The sequence below is a fragment of the Nicotiana tabacum genome, chromosome 1 (genome assembly GCF_000715075.1).
Source record: "Nicotiana tabacum cultivar K326 chromosome 1, ASM71507v2, whole genome shotgun sequence".
NCBI classification, from domain to species: Eukaryota; Viridiplantae; Streptophyta; class Magnoliopsida; order Solanales; family Solanaceae; genus Nicotiana; species Nicotiana tabacum.
In genome coordinates this window covers 213,010,942-213,030,688 of record NC_134080.1, presented here as the reverse complement: position 1 = coordinate 213,030,688, position 19,747 = coordinate 213,010,942, and the positions used below count along the sequence as shown (strand labels likewise).

The window sequence follows — 19,747 nt, the reverse complement described above, 5'->3', positions numbered from 1 at the left end:
TCCAGAAATTTAGGAGTACAGCTCGACAAGCCTATAGACTATAGTGAATGTCAAATAGCACTCCTCATTTTCTTTGACATTAACTTAAGCATAAGCAAAAGTTATTTTTATAACTAAGAAAAATAATTAGTGGCATATGTTTTCAAAAAAAATTGAAAAACATTCTGATTTAAAAAGAAAACATTTCTGAACTATTTTACATTTTTGGAAAGCAAAAAAGGAAGAAAATCAAATTTTTTTTTAGCCCACTGCCAACAACAACAACAACCGAGTGTAATCTCACAAGTGGGGTCTGAGGAGGGTAATATGTACGCAGACCTTACCTCTACCCGAAGGGGCAGAGAGGCTGTTTTAGCCCACTGCCGAATGAAATATTTTAACCCGCAAATATAACATATTAATGCGCTCTTTTATTTCCTTGTTAATTATTGAAAATTATTTTGAGGAAAAATCAAAGCACTTCATTATTGAGTAGACAATTTTATGTTCAGCCGACCAAAGGCATAAATATCTGCATTACAATTAAAAAAAGTTAAAGTATACTTCATTTCGACCACACAAATGTATAATAATTCCTTTTCTAGCTCTCTAGTCTATCATCTATTTATAAAAACTTACATGCCAAATATTCATATATATACCATAGTGTGAAACTATATATACCATTGAGTGAGAAAATTATGGACATAGAAATGGAAGAAATATATTGGGAAAGGCCAGCAAGTCCAGGCTCACAATATTTAAACAGTTCGAATTTGTCTCTATCTGTTATTGTTGTTTTGGAATCAAAAATTCCAATTGAAATTGAAAATTCCAAGGTCTTTTCCTTACTTAAGGATGTCTTCTTGCCTATAAATCCACGTTTTTCCTCAATCATGGTATGGTGCACTCTCTTTCTCTTGATATGACTTATGCTTGCATATATTATTTTTTCAATTTTGTTTTCTTCTTAAATATTTAAATTACTAGCCACATTTTTTACCATGACATCTTGATTTATGGAGCTTTATGGAGAAAGTTACTTCGTCCTTTTATAAGGAGAATACTCTTAATAATGTGATGTCTTTTGGAGAAAACTGTGCGGGCTTGACCCATACCATGTTAAAAGTGTATTTGGGCTAATTTAGCCCAATAACTGATATCAAAGTTAGGCTTAGCCCAACAACTGATATAGATCTTTTCCCACACCCCTATGTGTGTGTGTGTGTGTGTGTGTGTATATATATATATACTTATTTGGACCCAATTCGTCCACCAAACTAAGGGAAAAAATAAAAAATAGACAGATTTATAACTGGTAATTGAAAAATAGCTACAGTTTCAAAAGTAATCGAAATTTAGTCACTTTTCAGGTAAAGATAAAATCTGAACAAAAATACACTTAAAATCCGAAAATATTCTAGCATAATATGCTGAAGTTCGAATCTTTTACAAATGAGATTTCTGCATAATGTGCTGGAAGTTTATATATAGGAGCTCCAAAATACAACATAACTGAAACCTTTTCTATTTCAACTAAAATAATGACTATATTTTAGTGACTTTGCAAATACTGACTATTTTTCAATTATCAGTCCGAAAATTGGCTAGCCCATGCTATTTTCACTTTAGAATTGGAAGACAAGCTAGTGGGCTAATGGATTAATAGCACTCCTTATGGGTTGACCCGATCCAACAACAATATTCCAACAAATGTACTATAAAAATTACTAATATTCCAACAAATATACTATAAAATTTACTTGCTTTATTTTTTCAGGTTATTAATTCTACTTAACTATTATACTTTTTAAATGAAATGATAATCCAGAAACAGCTTCTCTGCCTTCTTAATTAAAGGTAGAAATAAGATCTACGCACACACTACTTTCTCCAGACCCCACTTGTGGAATTACACTGAATTTATATTGTTGTTGTCGTCGTCGTAAATGGCGTGATAATATACTTCTTATTCTTCCTATACATAAGCTTCTACTAATTAATTGCTATCTTCTCTAATAGGTCACAGAAAAGAAAGGTGCAAGGAAATGGAAGCAAGTTGAAGTAAACATCGAAGACCATGTAAAAACTCCAGTATTTCCAGCTGAACAATCACTTATTTTCTACGACGAATATTTTTCCAATTATCTATCAAAATTAGCAATGGATCCATTCTCACAAAATAAACCATTATGGGAAATTCACTTATTAAAATATTCAACAAGTAACGCAGCTGGAAATTTAATTTTCAAGTTACATCATTCACTTGGAGATGGATATTCATTAATGGGAGCACTTCTTTCTTGTTTACAAAGAGTTGATAATCCATTACTTCCTTTAACATTTCCTTCACGTCAAAGGACAATTTTAAGTACAAAAAATAAAGCTATTAATACTGTGAAATGTGTACCTAATGTTTTTATGAAACTGGTTAATACTGTTCAAGATTTTGGGTTGAGTGTTCTGAAAAGTACGTTGATCGAAGACGATCGAACGCCGATAAGATCAGGTGATGACGGAGTTGAGTTCCGGCCGATTGAGATTGCTACTACAACGTTTTCTTTAGATAGCATTAAGCAGATCAAGGCCAAACTTAAAGTGGTAAATTTCTGAACATATTCCTTATATGCTATTTCTAATCTTCTATCTATATATATATTAAAGGAATAAAGTTACCATATATAATTGACATTGTGCTTAAGCCAAGTGGCAAGCTAATAAATGTCAATAGTATATGGTAACTTTATTTTATATTTTACTAGGTTTGAATTATCTTTTAATTCTAAATTTATAGATAAAGTTTTAAAATTTTGAATTAAAATAAAAAAGAAATTTATCTTTTGTTATCATGCTATCATACTTAATTTAATTAATGATCATATGCAATCATGTTAGGAACTTTTGTTATCTTTTCTAATTATTTAAATGCTACTTCGTTTCTGGCAAAAAAAAATTGAATATAACTATAAAATCCTTTCACATTTAAAACCCTATAATTATAGTTCAAAATTATACTTGACAATTTAAAGACAAGTATATGCAATGTTATATAATAACAATCAACTAATTTAATATTTAGTGATTCAAAGAACAAAAAATATGTATATATAGCTTATTCAAAATTTAAAATATGTAGCTAGAGATATCGATAAACTCAAAATGGAGTCATATTGAAATGAAGTTTCACCAGCTAAAGAATCATTTAAATTTTTAAATAGCCGAATAAAGTGAATTTTAAATTAAGGATAATATCTTCACTTTCCATGATAAAGATAATCATTATTAAAATATATATAAAGCTTTAGAAATTGAAATTTCAAAATAAAAATACTTCTTTAAAAAAATAATAACATCCAAATAAGAGTTTAAGTTGTAGTAAAAGAGTCGCATCGTAACAGAAGAATCGTTCATATTGTGTCAACCTTTGTGCTTTGCCATAAATAAGAGTTATTATTTCGCTTTGTGGCTATTTTTAGGTTCCAATGAAACCAATGAGAATGGTACAAAAATAAAATTATCACTACCAGATTTGAGTAAATGTTAGTTTTGAATTAAAGGATAATTTTGAATTTATAGATAAAGTTTTTAAATTTGAATTAATATAAAAAATTATCTTTTGTTATCATGTTATCATACTTAATTCGGTTAATGATTATGTGCAATCAAGTTAGAAATATTTGTTATCTTTTCTAATTATTTAAAAACTACTTTGCCTCTCATATAACTATAAAATTCTTTCACATTTAAAAACCTATAATTGTAGTTCTTTTTTAAAAAAAATAAATGTAATATATAGGGTACACTTCTATGTTTAACAAAATAACAAAAAAGAGTTTAAAAATCGAATAAAGATTTACTTACATATATAATGAAGTGAACCTACATATTGGAGAAAGAAACATCACAAAAAGCATCCAATATTCAAAAAAAAAAATATTTCTTTTTGAAGAATGTTTGTTTGAAGAGTCAATTTGCATAAATGGACATCAAACAAATAACAAACTTTGGCTATACAATTACTATCATTAATTTCAATTTAGCACATTTGAGGAATTAAAAAGGTATAAGCGGAAACTTCTTTAAGCCAACATTGCAAGGGTATAATATTTTTTTCGCTGAAGAATATTAGTTTTGAATCATTAGATTATGTGAAAGATTTTTTTCTCAAATTTAACAAGAGGGATATCGGTTTCTAATTGATAGTCTCTGTAGCAATTTTCAAATGTAACAAAAAGTATATTTAAAATCTGTATATATAGGGTATTCAAAATTCAAAATTCAAAATTTGTGGCTAGAGATATCGATAAACTCAAAATGAAATCATACTAAAATAAAGTTTCACAGGCTAAAGGATCATTAAAATTTTTAGATAGTCGAATAAAATGAATTCTAAATTAAGTATAATATTTTCACTTGCATCATTATAAAGATAATCATTATTGAAAATATATAAAGTTTTAGAAATTGAAATTTTAAATAGAAATACTTTTTTTAAAAAAATAACCTACCAAATAAGAGTTCAAGTCGTAGTAAAAGAGTCGCGTCGTAACCATAAAAATTTTCATATTGTGTCAACATTTGTGCTTTGCCATAAATATGAGTTATTATTTCGCTTTGTGAAATTTTTAGGTTCCAATGACACCAATTATAGTGCAAAAATAAAATTATAGATACAAGATTTGAAAAAAATGTTAGTCTTTTTTCATGTAATACTTCCTAATTAATATCTAACGATTATCTATAATTATCTAGAAAGTTTAAATTTTAAGGCCATTTACATAATTCAAATAACTCAGATATTTAACATGGTTAATGTCAAATATCAAAATGGAGTCATATTGGGGAAAAAATGCAGTGGCTATTTTTTAAAATTTTTAGATAGCCGACTAAAATGAACTTTGAATTAAGGATAATATTTTCACTTACATTATTATAAAAATAATTATTATTGACAAATAAAGTTTTAGCAACTGAAATTTTATAAAAATATTTTTTGAAAGATATTAACACACCAAATAAGAGTTCAAGTAGTAGTAAAAGAGTTAAGTCGTATCCAAAGTGTCCTTCATAATCTCAACCTTTAATTTTTTTGCCATAGGTATGAGTTATTGTTTTGTTTCTTGATTATTTCTAGGATCCAATGACACATGCAAGAATTATACCCAAAAAGAAAAATAGAGTTATAACTAGGAGATTTGATTTGACAAATAGTTAATCTTTTTCATGTAGTATTTCTTAATTAATATTCAATGATTATCTATATTTATCAAGAATGTTTAAATTATAAGATTATTTAAATATAATTCAAATAACTCAAATAATTGACATGATTAGTGTTCGCGCATTCGCGCGGGTACTAATACTAGTATTATATTAAAAGGATAGCAGTATGCAATGTGGTTAAGCCAAGTGACAAGCTATTAACTAGCCACTTGGCAATTTTAGGACAAGATAAATAAATAAGGTAATAAATGAGTTCGAGCAAAAGCTCTTAATATTTAGGAGTTGGATTTGTTTAAGATTCTTTAAATCAAATCCCTTAATTTATGGGACGTTCTAATAGATAATCATGAACTTTCATTTAGTTTATCATTCATATTATTTACTCATTGTTATTTGATCATAAATAAATAGGACTTAAATGAGTAAATAATAAAGTAGAAAGTTAATAAAAAAATCACATGAAAACGTGATAATATTACATATTAGGTAATGTTATAGCAAAAGTAAAAAACAATTAAATTTCAAAAAAAATCTATATAAAAAATAAAAGCAAAAGACTATTTGAACTTGAAATTAGAAAGTTCTTAAAGTTATGAGGAGAACGCTCAAAATACGGATATGACCACAAAATTAAAGTCTTGCTAGATAAAGAAAAATTAAAATTTGAGACTAAATTAAAATTTTAAATATACTAAATAAATATCTCATGTACGGAATTTCACTAATGAAAATTAAAAGCCAAATTTGTATCTTGAAACTAAAATAGAAAATAAAATAAATGCACGTAATACAAAAATATTTATAAGAAAATTCAATAGATTTGAAACATTATAAAAGAACTTATGTATTAATTTTTAGACTAACTCAAATTATATTTTAAAATAAAATATGATATTATTTTGAGTATAGGCACAATATCTAAGTAAAAAGCGAATTAAAATTTCTTAATAGGGAAGAGAATGCATAAAGAGGAAAATACAGATAGTGCGAGGATACTTATATTTTAAATTTATTAAAAAATTAATTAATTAAATTATTCAATAACACTCAAAATATAATAAATAAATTTAAATCATAAAAGAGATCCGAGTAAAAGAATAATAGTGTAAAAATATATTAAATTTCAAGAATAATCTTTTTATATTTATTAATGATTATTAAAGGGATAATAAGCAAGACATTAAGTTAATTTATAAGCTAATAAAAGATGATATTATAGTATAACAATATTAAGTACTATAAATAATGCAAAAGCTATAAGCAAGAAACAAAAAAGGGAAATAATTCTGTCTAAAAATGTAGAAGGATAAGACTTATTTAAATTTGAGATGAAAAATAAAGTGATAATAAGAATTTTTCTAAAATAATATAATTTAATATGCTCAAATAAGACAAATCACAATATTACATATTTAGTATTCTTTAATATTAACCGTAAAATATAACACAAGTGTCAAAATCAAGGGGTTGGGTTATTACGGATATATAAAAAGAAAACAGATTATCCACTATGAGATTTGAAAAATAGCTTTATGTCCTACTTCTTAATTAAGATCAAATAATTATTTATAATTTTTATATAGAAGGTTTAATTTTAAGGTTATTTGCACACAATTTAAATAATACAAATCATAATTTGACATGGTTTGTATTCGCACATTGCGCGGGTACTAATACTAGTAATTTTTAAAAATGGTGAAAGTTCTTAAATAGAACATATACACTTCACACTTATACATAGTTGGAGATCTTTGATATTTTGAATGACGATTTAACTTATATACACTTATAAAGATTTTACGCTGATCATTATAGTTTATTCTATTATAGCAAGTTAGTTATTATTTTTATCAAGTTATCAAGTAACATGTACCATAAATATTTATTTGCAATCACATTATAAGTGACCTCACATTTATCTAGTCAATACATTTAAACTCTTTGAAAAATAGAAGCTAGACCGCAAATTAGGCCAAAAAACTTATTTGCATCGGGTATTTACACTTTACACCAACCCAATAAATATATGACACATGTCTTCACAAATATATATGGTTATATCTTCACAAACATAGTTATCACTAAAGCATCTATAATTAATTAATACACATTTTTATTTTAACTTATCACTTAATCATGGTAACTTAGTATAATTATTGGTGGAGACACCAATAATTTTTTACCGCAAATTAGTTAGTGCATTAACAGAAATAAGATGTACCAAAAAAAATTAACAGAATTCAGTGGTGAGTGATGACTATCGCTTGCTTAGACAAAGTAATTGCCACATTAATAGCAAATTAAACCTACTATCATGCCACATTGAAATCCATTTAATAGAAATTATGCTAAATTTCGGCATCAAAAGAAAATCTTCGGTGAAACTCACTCTAAGATTTTATTTACCGGCCGTCCTTGCAGGCCTAATGGTAGCGTAGACATTAATTTGAGGAATTTAACTTATATCTACTGATGACTCAATGAATGTTTACTTTTTCTGTTTTTTTAATAAAAAAAATTGGGGTCAGAAATTGAATGCTTTCAAAAGTTGAGAAATATTTACACACTATAAAAGATTACTTGCCTTGTATTTAAATTATCAATATTAGTGATCCTTTAATACCTCTTTTTTTTTGGGTGCAATACTTTAATACCTTTTAAATGACCTAATAGTTTTAAAATGTATATATAGATGCCCGTATATAGAAGCTAAACCCTAATTTGAGAACCAAAACGAAGCCTAATTAGGTGAAAAGGAAGCACCACCACGTGAAAATAGAACACAAATATCGTCTGATATGTTTTTTTTTTTTAAATTATGTTGGATAATTTGCTTAAGCATAGAGATTAAGCAAAAACAAGTTTTGGAACTTATGATCTTAATTAAACATGTCACGTGATTTCTGTGACTACAAAAACGTGCCAATAAGAATAAAATAGAAAGTTTAAGTTAAATTTTCTTAAATAGTTCCACATAAAACGTAACAAATAACAGTTACTTCAAGATTTTGTCATTTTTAGAGTTTAAGTTACATAACCGTACCGTCTGTACAAGAAGCTTTTACACATTCAGCTCATCTTTAACTATCTGCCTTTGTAGGTAACTTTTTAAACTTTTAAAATTACAAATCACACATTTTAATGTGGCTTATTTTTATATCTTTTAGATAATGCGATAATATAAATATTTCTGACACTAATGGAGTATATAACTTAAACTCTTGCAGACAATAAATGACGTGATTACTGGGGTAGTAATATATGGCACAAGACTTTACATGCAAGGAATAAACCAAGAAACTAGCAATGGAAAATGTACTGCACTGGTTTTATTCAACACTAGAGCTGTTGGAGGTTACAAATCAGTAAGTGAAATGATTAAACCTAATTCAGAAATGCCATGGGGAAATCATTTCACTTTCTTGCCTGTTTCATTGCCAAAGTTAACTTCAACTGATTCACTTAATCCTCTTGGATTTATTGAAAAAGCCCGTCGTATTATTAAGAGGCAAAGGAATTCTGCATCTGTTTTCCTCACCGGTAGGCTGCTTGAAATCTTGAGAAAAGTTGAAGGTCCTGAGGTATGTCTACTTACTACTAAAAACCTAGAATTAGCTATGAACTTCGTTACTAATTTATCGCTAAATCGCTCTTAGTTATAGAACTTTTTGATAATCTATCGCTAATCCGTCACTAAGTAGAACTAGCGATGAATTTTGTTATTTAACTAAAGAACTTGTCCGTCACTAATTACTATTTTTCAATAATTACAGACAACAGCTAAATATATTCATGCAACGTTGAAGCACACGAGCATGGGAATTACGAATCTGATTGGACCATTGGAAGAGATGGCATTGGCAAACCACCCTATAAAAGGACTTTACTTTGCTGTTGCTGGTGCTCCACAGGTACTTATTGTGTAAAGACTTGTCAGTATTATGCCAAGTCACGATATGAAGTTGATGGGTTTTATATTTGTCAACCAACTCATAGCTCGTCTTAATTACTGATTTTTCAATTAAATATTTATATATATTCAATAAATTTTCTATTACAAATATATGGTCTAAGCAAAAGTTACGGGGTTCATCCAAATATGTTCCTGATACTCTAGCTTTGCCTATGCGTATTAGAGATGAATCTAGAATCTAGAGCTAGTGAGAGTGATAGTAAAAATACTGAGAAATTAGCTTAGTATATATATATATATATATATATATATATATATATATATATATATATATATGTTAGTTCTTATCATCAATCACTTTGCTAAATAAACCCGTCTTTTTTGATAATGTGTTTAATTTGCAGAGTCTATCAGTGACAATGGTGAGTTATGTGGACAAGCTTAGAGTTGCAATTGTAGTGGAGAAAGGCTTTATAGATCCAAACAAGTTAAAGTCTTGCATTGAGTATTCCTTTGATACCATCTTCAATGCAGCAGTACTGAAGCCATCAACTGTGGAGATATAGGAGCAAGTACACAAAGCTCGTACAAGTGTCTTTTTTTTCAATTCAATTTTCGTATTTTAAGTATTTTGCTTTTTTCTCCCGTGTGTTTTAAGTATTTCTCTTTCTTTTTTTCCCGTGTGTTTTAAGTATTCCGGGGTTTTTAAATCATACCAAATAAATTTAAATCAAATTCATATTAATTTATTTCTTATTCAATGTAGTACCTTAACAACTTGTTTGGATCGTTGGTAAATAACGTTTTATAATGTATCGTATTGTATTGTACTATATTATTTAATATATATATATATATATATATAACGTTTGGATAGATGGTATCATTTTGTCCTTTCATGGTGTTTGTTTGCCCTAAAAATGGATAACAATTAAATTTATATTGTGATTTTAAGGACACGTAATTTTACTTGGCACAAACTAAGAAAAAACGCAAATTGATATTGAAATTAACTGGAAATAGAAATAAACCAAACCAAAGGAAATGTATGGCTTTGATCCTCGTGCTAGTTCGCCTTCGAATCAAACAATTATTTCACTGAAAAATATGAACAAAGTAACAGAGTATTGAGAGCTTAAGAGAAAGGATAATATATTGCTTTATGTAACGTGCATATGATGTCTTTTATAAATGATCAGATCCCCCTTATATAGTAGGGGAGCCATACCCTTAATACAATCCTAAATACAATAAGAAATCACATGATTAGCTGATTAATTGGCCTACTCTTTGTAACGACCCGGCCGATCGTTTCGAAAGTTGTAGTCTCGTTCCCCCATTTTCTGCTTCTTTTGTGTTCAACAGCTGTATTATGACTTATCGGGTTGGTTGGTTCAGGTCCGGAGAGATTTTGGAGTGAATTGAGATACTTAGTCTCTTATTTGAAAGTTTAAGTTGGAAAAGTTGAATGGATGTTGACTTATGTGTAAACGACCTCGGATTTGAATTTTGATGGTTTCGTTAGCTCCGTTAGGTGATTTTGGACGTAGGAGCGCGTCTGGATTGTGTTTTGGAAGTCTGTAGTAGAATTAGGCTTGAAATACCGAAAGTTGGAAATTTAAAAAGTTTGACCGGGAGTGAACTTTTTGATATCGGGGTCAGATTGGATTTTCGGAAGTTGGAATAGGTTCATGGTATCATTTATAACTTGTGTGCAAAATTTAAGGTCAATCGAACCTAGTTTGATAGGTTTTGACATCGTTCGTAGAATTTGGAAATTTCAAAGTTCATTAGGCTTAAATCTATGTGTATTTCGTGTTTTTGAGGTTGTTTGAGGTGATTTGAGGATTCGGCTAAGTTCGTATCTGGTTATAGGACTTGTTGGTATGTCTGGTTGAGGTCTTGGGGGCCTCGGGTTGATTTCGGGTGGTTAACAGACTTGATGTTGAGTTGATGAAGCAGCTGAAGCGTTGCTGCTACTGGTGTAACCGCACCTGCGGAGTGGGCACCGCAGGTGCGAGCTTGCAAAAGCATGGCAAAGATCGCAAATGCGGCCAAGGATGAGATGGGCAGAGGTCGCAGGTGCGAAGACTTTCCCGCACCTGCGATGGTCGTAGAAATGGGCAAAAGGGCGCAGATGTGAGATTTACCCGCAGGTGTGATGTGGTTTCCTAACCTGCGATGTGCGCAGATGCGGTCTTGTGATCGTAAAAGCGGAGGTAGTGGCTTAAGTGACTTTCTGCAAAAGCGGAGTTTTGACCGTAGATGCGAATATAGAGTCGCAGGTGCGAAAAGCCTGGGCAGAACATATATAAATGGGACTTCGAGATTTTTCACCATTTTCACATTTTGGAACTCGGATTTTGGAGGATTTTGAAGCGATTACTGAGGTAAGCTCCTTGTGCCTATTTATCTTCAATAATGGTGTTTCCCTACTGATTTTACACCTAGTTGGTGAGTTTTTGAGGTGGAATTTGGGAGATTAGGGCTTGAGAATTGGAGAATGAATTTTTGGGATTTGGAAGGGCGAATGGTGTTGGATTTTGATAAATTCAGTACGGTTAGACTCGTGAGTGAATGGGCTTTTGGGTTTTGTGACTTTGTCGAATTTTGAGATGTGGGCCTGAGGGCCGAGTTGAGCCAATTTCGGATTTTCCGGTCTAATTTAGTAGTTTTCTTGTGGAACTGATTCCTTTAGCCTATATTGATTGTATTGTACTACTTGTGGCTAGATTTGGGATATTCAGAGGCCGACTCGCGAGGCAAGGGCATTTTGGAGTAGAGTTTCGCTCGGATTGAGGTAAGTAATAGATATAAACCTGGTCCTAATGGTATGAAACCCCAGACGTTATGTTATGTGATTACTTTGGAGGTGACGCACATGCTAAGTGACGGGCATGTGGGCGTGCACCGTGGGAATTATGACTCGGTCTGTCCCGTAGAACCGTAAATTAGAATAACTTGTTATTAGCTATATGTTTCTCTCAGTGTTATAGAAATTGGACTGAAATCCATGTTAGAAATTATGCTTCGGCTATATGATGTCACTGTTGTGACCCGCAGAGGTCGTGTACTTGTTGAAATAGCTTCTATTTGATATCTTGTACTCAGTCATGGCTTTACTTGTTTATCATATATCCATCTTTTCTTGTTCCTTGTTGAAACATGCTATTATCTCTATTTGAGCTGATTTATATGATTTTTGAGAGCCCGAGAGACTGGAGAGGTTAGTGACTGAGATAAGGCCTAAGTGCCGAGCTGTGAGCTGTGTGTGTAAATGGATCGGGGTGCATGCCGAGCCTGAGGGCTGTATGTATATGGATTAGGTTGCATGTCGCAACGAGCCTTAGGGATGTATATATGTATATGGATTGGGTTGCATGCCGCAATGAGCCTTATGGCTATTTATATATTATGGATCGGGTTGCACACCGCAGCGATATAACGTTTGGGCTGAAGGAGCCCCTCCGGGGTCTGTACACCCCCAGTGAGCGCAAGTACCTATTGAGTGTGAGTATTGAGGGCTAAGATCCGAGTGATTGAGCTATTGAGATGAGTTGAGTGACAGTAACCCGGAGAGGCTGTACTTGCTTTCATTTGTTATTGCACTTAGTTGTTATCTATTATTGTCGTGAAATTTCTAGAAGATGTTATATTCGGTTACTTGAACGTGAAACTATATAAAACTGATTTGGCTTAGTTTCCAGATTTGAAAGCATGTCTATTATTTACTGAAATTAATGAAGATAAATATAACTGTGTAGCTCATCATTTCCTTCAAATCCTTATTTATTATTGTTACTTACTAAGTTGGAAGTACTCATGTTACTCCATGTACCTTGTGTGCAGATCCAGGTATTTATGGGCATGGTGGACGTTGATCTCGTGCGTGGTTGAGTTTCGGAGACTTATGAGGTAGTTGCCGGCGTCTGCAGTCCTTGTCTCTCCTTTCTTGTTGTTTTTTTCTTTTTAGTATTGGCATTTGACACAGATTGTTGTAGACTCTGTTCTTATACTGGTTGTTTAGATGCTCATGACTTAGTGACACCCCGATGTCGGGCTATTTTTCCGCACTTATATTTTGGGTTTATCCCCTTTTTTATGGCAAACTTCGGTTATTTTAAATATCTTAACTCATTCCTATTAAATATTGGAAGTTGTTTTGGAAATATTGGCTTGCCTAGTACCACGATAGGCGCCATCATGAAAGGTTGGGCTTTTGTGACACTCTTGATACGTGCCGAGATTTCCGTCGTAATCCTCGTTCCATCGCGGATATCTCGGCTTTCCATTATTTGGCTTGGCAGGCTTTCCTTGATCTTGCTCGATCTCTATCCCACTCGATCTCGATCTTGGCTGATCTCGATCTCGATCGGTCCCTGAGTCACGAGCTTGGCAACCTAACTTCGTGTCACGGCCCAATATGACATGGGGTCGAACCTTGGCCTGCCGCACCCCGGTCTCGATTAATCATACAAAAAGGGCAAGCCCAATTTTGACCATATATAGATCGTCCCCTCGTTTTCTGGAGAGTAATGACAAGAAATGATTTGAGCCCTCGATCTTCACCTCGATACATCATGACGTAAGCATCATGATATAAGCAGCAGAGGTAACCAAAACATCCTGTCAGTACAGTTTCCCAAGCATTTAGTACGCGTCAGTCAACGGTCGGCCATTACCGGCTTTGAATTGTTATTGAAAAATTATAAATGCCCTTTCTTCATTTTTCAAACTTTACTTTCAAATCTTCTTCACTCTAATCTTCAAAATCCTTTGCCTTCCTCAAAGCTTTGTATTTTCATATCTTTGGGTTACCTCGCTTGTTCTATCCCTAAATACCAAGTATTCCTTTTCAATATCTATTCTCCTTCGTCCATAAAAATTAAATGGCTAAAACTTCAAAAACTGTTCCGCAAAAGGAAACTACTTCCTCGTCCCGATCGGCCAGCGAGGAACCAGCAGCAGAGCCGCGCCCTGAAGAGTTCTCTCCCAGAGGGTGTGTTATCAATTCCGACTTCAAGGTTGAAAAGACCTCTTCGGTTCCGGGTCGATGTGAGCCGGTATTGAGGTATATATGCTCGAGGTGACCCTTAGTCAGGTTCATCCCTCTTTCTGGAGGATAGTGATATTACTTCGTAGCAAAGTCGGCGGGCTTCCTTTCACCCTTGACCACCTCATACGCCTGTATAGCCCCCGACTCTATCGAGGAGGACTAATAAAGCTTCAACGTCGGGCCACCAGAGTAAAGACCGAGCCTGGATGGGCCGATTTGTTCGAGTGAAGAACTCGGACTTGATCCCGACCGAGAGTATGCCATTTCCCGAGAAATAGAATATGAGCCGCAAGTATAATTCCGTCCTTAATTTCTGTTTATTATCTTTATTTTTCACCCTTTCTTATCAATATTTTACTTGATGCAGTCATTGCCTGGATGCCGGGTGCGGTTCCCCAACTCGAGAACTGGGTCAGGAGCCTAATATCACAGTCGATACATGCTGAGCGCGCATGACACGATTTGTCGAAGGGTCGATGGGAGGCTAGTAGTCATGGTAAATTTTTCTTCCTGACTTAATGATTTGACTATTGTTCGAATATTTCCTGAGATTACTCATTTCCCTTCTTTTGTAGGTCTTGGGAAGGATGTGATGATGAGGCCCCCGTCTGGTAATGAAGAAATCCTTCCCCCACTATCTATCTCAAAGTCGGTGAGGGAGAAGAAGAGGAAATGGTTTCGAATTCCACGAACTATGAGGGGCAGAAACCCAAAAAGAAAACAGCCCATAAACCCAAGGGGAACACCATCCCTCTATCTTTGGATTCAGTCCAACGGCTAAGGGATGAGGCTGAAGAAGAAGAAGAAGAAGAAGAAGAAGAAGAAGAAGAAGAAGAAGACTCCGGGCTAGTGGCCCGTGTGCGAGCTGGCACTGAGATTCAAGGAACTACTGAGCCGGTAGGAGTTGAAACTGCTCCACCTCGACTTGAAAAGGTTGAGGGGGACTTCTCAGCCGAAGTCCCCGAGCCAGAAAGAGATAAAGACGCTTCACCTCGAGGCGAGAAGGCTATTTAGGAGGCGGTTGATGCTGGTGTAGAAACTATGCTCGAGGCTCCCCGAGATGAAAGCGGTGCCCCAAAAGATTTACTTGGGGTGATAGATATCGAAGATTCCCCCTCGTTTCCTTCATTCACTGAGTCTATGATGCATGAAGCTCAGATGGTGGAGACTTGCCATGGGGAAGGGGTCCATGGAGAAGAAGACCCTTTCCGTGCTATTTTTTTGGAGTGGAAGATATCACCGGTTTGGGTGACTTGGATGTACCGAGGAAGAGCTCAAGTGAGGCTTGCTCTAGCTTTAAACTGACCAATTAGTCTCCGGGCTCCAATGTCGATCCCGAGCATAAGCGATCAATTATCATCTCGGTCTCGGAGGATGCTCGGGTTCTTTCTGCCCCCCATAGGGGTGGCTAGCTATCTCTGATGCTTGGTCACTGAAGAAGACCAGTCCAAGATGGTTAAGGTGGAAATACCCTGTCTTTTCAACGAAGCCCAATAGACTCCAAACTGGGTAATCCCAGATTTCCTTGTCGATGTCAGTTTTTGTACTTAGACTTTTCTCTCTTTATATAGCTCCATTTTCTACATTTGTAGGCTTCAGTGCTTAATCATGAGGCTTTTCTGCAATCCCTAGGGGAGCTGAGCCGGTATGAGGCCGTGATCCAAGGGCTTACTGAGGAAAAGAATGCCTTCAAGCTTCTCAGTGAGCAAAAGGAAGGGGAAGCTAAAGGCCTTCATGCTGAGCTAGAAATGGCTCAGAAAGAACACGTCGAACTAGCCGAGCAGGTAAGAAGAATATTTGAAGTTATTGACGGTAACTCGGGTGTGGTGGCTAATGGTTCAAACCCACAGGTCCAATAAAAGCTCTACGTGATTAGGAAACTCCGTGAGGAAGTAGACTCAGTGAAAATTGAGGCCGAAGAATGGAAGAAGATTATGGATCGCCTTGCCTCAAAAAAGGAGACTGCCCGGGACCAGCTGGCCTCGACTGAAATCCAATTCTGAAGCATGAAAGAGAAAGCCTTGGTGAAAGCCAAGAAAATTGAGGAGCTCTAATCTCAGTTAGGTCAACAATTTACGATCGGGAGAAGCTAGTCACAGAGCTCGAAGCGGCCAAATCGGAGGTCGAAGCGACCAATGACAATGCTGATGCAGTGGTGGCTATTTACCGGGCTGATGTCGAAGCTGCTCAGGTCCGAGAAAATTGGGTCGCCGAGCATGCCAAATGCCAGTCTCGAAGGGAGACTTTTGAGGATATCCATGCTTGGGGCTTCGATCTTACAACCAATATCGAGAACGCTAAAGAGCTCAAAGTTGAAGCCAGGGGGTTAGCTTACCCTGATGACGATGATTCTAAGAGCCTGTGCGGATCCAAAAGTGGAGAAGGCCCTAAGTGTGAAGATGATGCTCCCAGAGATGAATAGGCCTTTTAGGATTTCATATATTTTGTGTTTCTGTCGAGGCCGTTTTGGCTTTTGTAAAGAACTTCCATCGGGTTGTGTTGCCCTTGTAAAAAGGTTTTGATGAATATATAAAAAAAAATTCCCTTCCATGGCTTCTGAATCTGTTGTCTTTTTATTAATTTATGTAAGGGTCAAAGCCTTATCATAAAATTATGAAGTTGTATTCGAAGGTCCAAGGTTTGAGATGGTAAGGACCGATAATAAGAACTGCCCTCGACCATTTTTGATCGGTAGACCCCGAATGATCATTCGAACTCGAGTTTAGGTAGCCCTTAGGCTTAATGATCGAGCGAGGACCTGCTCGAACTCGAAATAAGGTAGCCCTTAGGCTTTCTAGTCGAGTGAGAATGATCTCTCGAACTCGAAGTAAAAGTAGCCCTTAGGCCTTTGTAAATTTTGTATTTGGCCGATCTGGCCTTTGTAAAAAGATCGTTTATGTATATATAAGGCTTTCTACCCTTTTTTGGCTCTCAAATTTCTTTCTTTTCTTTATCATTCATATTTACAAAGTTCGGAATGCCTTAGCATAAAATAATGAGGTTGTGTTCGAGGGTTCGAACCAAACCTTGCCTTTATTGCCTTTCTAGTTAAGGCATTACTGGGGTTCGAAGTTATCGAAGTTTTCTCCCGATTCTTAAGTTTAAGATTCTGATGAGGGTAGCCTTTTAGAACCAGTTGTGAAAGAAAATATTTTCTTTTTTGAAGGCCTATTTTTGTTACGGGTTTTGGATGTCTCTGAGCCGTGTTAAATTGGCCGTAACTTTTTAGTTCGGGATCTTCCCATTGGGTTCGTTTTCCCGCTTTATTTTATCTGGGCTTTCCCGAGATAACAGTCCCCGAGTGGGGTGGCTATGGCCTTTAGAAATCAGGGAGTTGCCTATTAGGTCTTTCGTCCCCGACGCTCAATAGTTTGATCTGTTTGAGTTTTATGTTTCGGATGGTAGTCTCCGAGTGTGGAAGTGATTATCCGAGCTCTAGTTATAATCGGCCCTTGAGCCCATTTTCTTAAGAGATCGAAAGTATGGGATCGTAAAGTGGAAATTTTTCCAAGACATAAAATAGTTGCAAGGAAAGTACTTCTCTTTATTCTTGTCAAAAATAGTCACACATGCGTACATGTTTTATGTCAGGGCTCGAGCAATCTATGTCGGCACAGTTCATTTTGACTGTTTGGCCCATACAATAAATCTTACCTCTTGAGACCCTTCTATTTCGAAATAATTTCTTTGCTAGAACAATTCAATATCCGAGGGTAATCCCCCCAGTGTTCGAGGTTGATTGTAGAGAAATCTCGGATACTTTAAACACAGTATTGGATACCGATTCGTGATCGGCCTTCAATTCTAAGTTAGCACGATCCTTTGTTGCCTCGTTAAAAACCTTGCCGAAAAACCCAATTGGGAAAAAAACGGTTCAAGGGAAAAAGAGTGCAACGTGTGCTTTCAGACCTAAAGGCTTCGTATTGCTCCTTGTCGATGACCTGCAAGTGTTATGTATAAAATAGAAAGAATTGAAATGGGGTCGTACCCCAGCACTAATATCATTTAAGGCGAGTTACATTCCAACTGTTCGGTAGTTTCTCTCCATCCATCGTTCCGAGCTTATAGGATCCTTTCCCTATGATCTCAAGAATCTGGTACAGTCCTTCCCAGTTCGGACTCAACTTCCCTTCATTTGGATGTCAAGTATTTAATGTGACCTTCCTCAATACTAAGTCCCCGACATTTAAATATCGAAGGTTGGCCCTTCGATTGTATTACCTTTCGATGTGTTGCTTTTGGGCAACTAATCGAACAAAGACAACTTCACGTCGTTCATCTAATAGCTCCAGGCTCGTATTCATGGCCTCATCATTCAATTCCTTCATCACATATTAGAATCTGATGCTTGGCTCCCCGACTTCGACCGGTATTAAAGCTTCGGTGCCATAAACCAAAGAGAACGGGGTGGCCTCGGTGCTGGACTTCAAAGTTGTGCGACACGCCTAAAGGACTTCGGGCAGGATTTCTCTCCATTTTCCTTTGACGTTGTCAACCTTTTCTTGAGGTTTTGTATTATGGTTTTGTTGGTCAATTCAGCTTGTCCATTCCTACTAGGGTGAAAAGGTGTTGATAAAATTCTTTTGATCTTATGGTCTTCGAGAAATTTGGTCACTTTGCTGACTATAAAATGTTTCCCGTTATCACATGCAATTTCGGATGGTATTCCGAATCGACATATGATGTGGTCCCAAATAAAGTCGATGACTTCCTTCTCCCTGATCTTTTGGTATGCTTGTGCTTCAACCCACTTAGAGAAATAGTAAGTCATAAACAAAACAAATTGAGCCTTACCTGATGCCGATGAAAGAGGGCCGACGATGTCCATCCCCCATTTCATGAACGGCCATGGGGACAAGACTGAATGGAGTAGCTCCCTAGGTTGATAAATCATTGGTGCATATCTTTGGCACTTGTCGCATTTTCGAACAAACTCTTTCACATCTTTCTTCGTGTTGATCTAGTAATATCCGACTCTGATTACCTTTCAAACCAATGATTCGGTGCCTGAGTGGTTCCTGCATGTGCCTTCATGGACTTCCCTCAAAACATATTCGGTATCTCCCAGTCCCAGACATATTGGTAGCGGACCGTCGAATGCTCTCCTGAGTAAGGTTCCATCTTCGGATAAGCTAAATCGGGTTACTTTTGTGTGCAGGGCCACGATTCCTTTGGATCTAAGAGAAGTTTTCTGTTCTTCAAATATTCTATGTATTTGTTTATCAATCCCAAGTCAAGCTTTTGGAGTTTATCTCGGCATGGCCTTCTTCGATCACTGACCTCATGAGTTGTACGACAGTCCCCGAATTGAGTTCGTTGTCTTCGACCGATGATCCTAGGTTTGCGAGGGCATCAACTTAGCTATTTTGATCTCGAGGCACATGTTGCAAAGCCCATTCCTTGAATCGATTTAGAGTTATTGTAGCTCATCCAGATATCTTTGCATTCGTTCCTCTCGAACTTCAAAGGTTCCATTAAACTGATTTATAACAAGGAAGGAGTCGCATTTGGCTTCGATCACCTCTGCTCCCAAGCCTTTGGCTAGTTCGAGACCTACAATCATGGCCTCATATTCG

The 19,747-nt window shown here is 35.1% G+C and overlaps 1 protein-coding gene across 1 annotated transcript; it reads left to right on the top strand.

Annotated features, from left to right (window-relative positions):
- The first annotated feature begins 650 nt into the window (after nt 1-650).
- Nucleotides 651-9,928, top strand: LOC107796999 (wax ester synthase/diacylglycerol acyltransferase 4-like). The gene is made up of 5 exons (XM_016619833.2): nt 651-878; nt 2,002-2,580; nt 8,430-8,783; nt 8,976-9,113; nt 9,520-9,928. Exons 1-5 carry the CDS (start codon nt 681-683, stop codon nt 9,679-9,681), a joined length of 1,431 nt encoding a protein of 476 aa, XP_016475319.1. The 5' UTR covers nt 651-680; the 3' UTR covers nt 9,682-9,928.
- Nucleotides 9,929-19,747: the final 9,819 nt, after the last annotated feature.

What these genes read in the sequence shown, in the direction of transcription:
- LOC107796999 (XM_016619833.2), top strand. Translation starts at nt 681, where the DNA reads ATGGACATAGAAATGGAAGAAATATATTGGGAAAGGCCAGCAAGTCCA. An exon ending in TCAAGGCCAAACTTAAAGTG is followed by an intron (nt 2,581 to 8,429) that starts GTAAATTTCTGA and finishes AAACTCTTGCAG; the next exon opens with ACAATAAATGACGTGATTAC. An exon ending in CTGTTGCTGGTGCTCCACAG is followed by an intron (nt 9,114 to 9,519) that starts GTACTTATTGTG and finishes TTTAATTTGCAG; the next exon opens with AGTCTATCAGTGACAATGGT.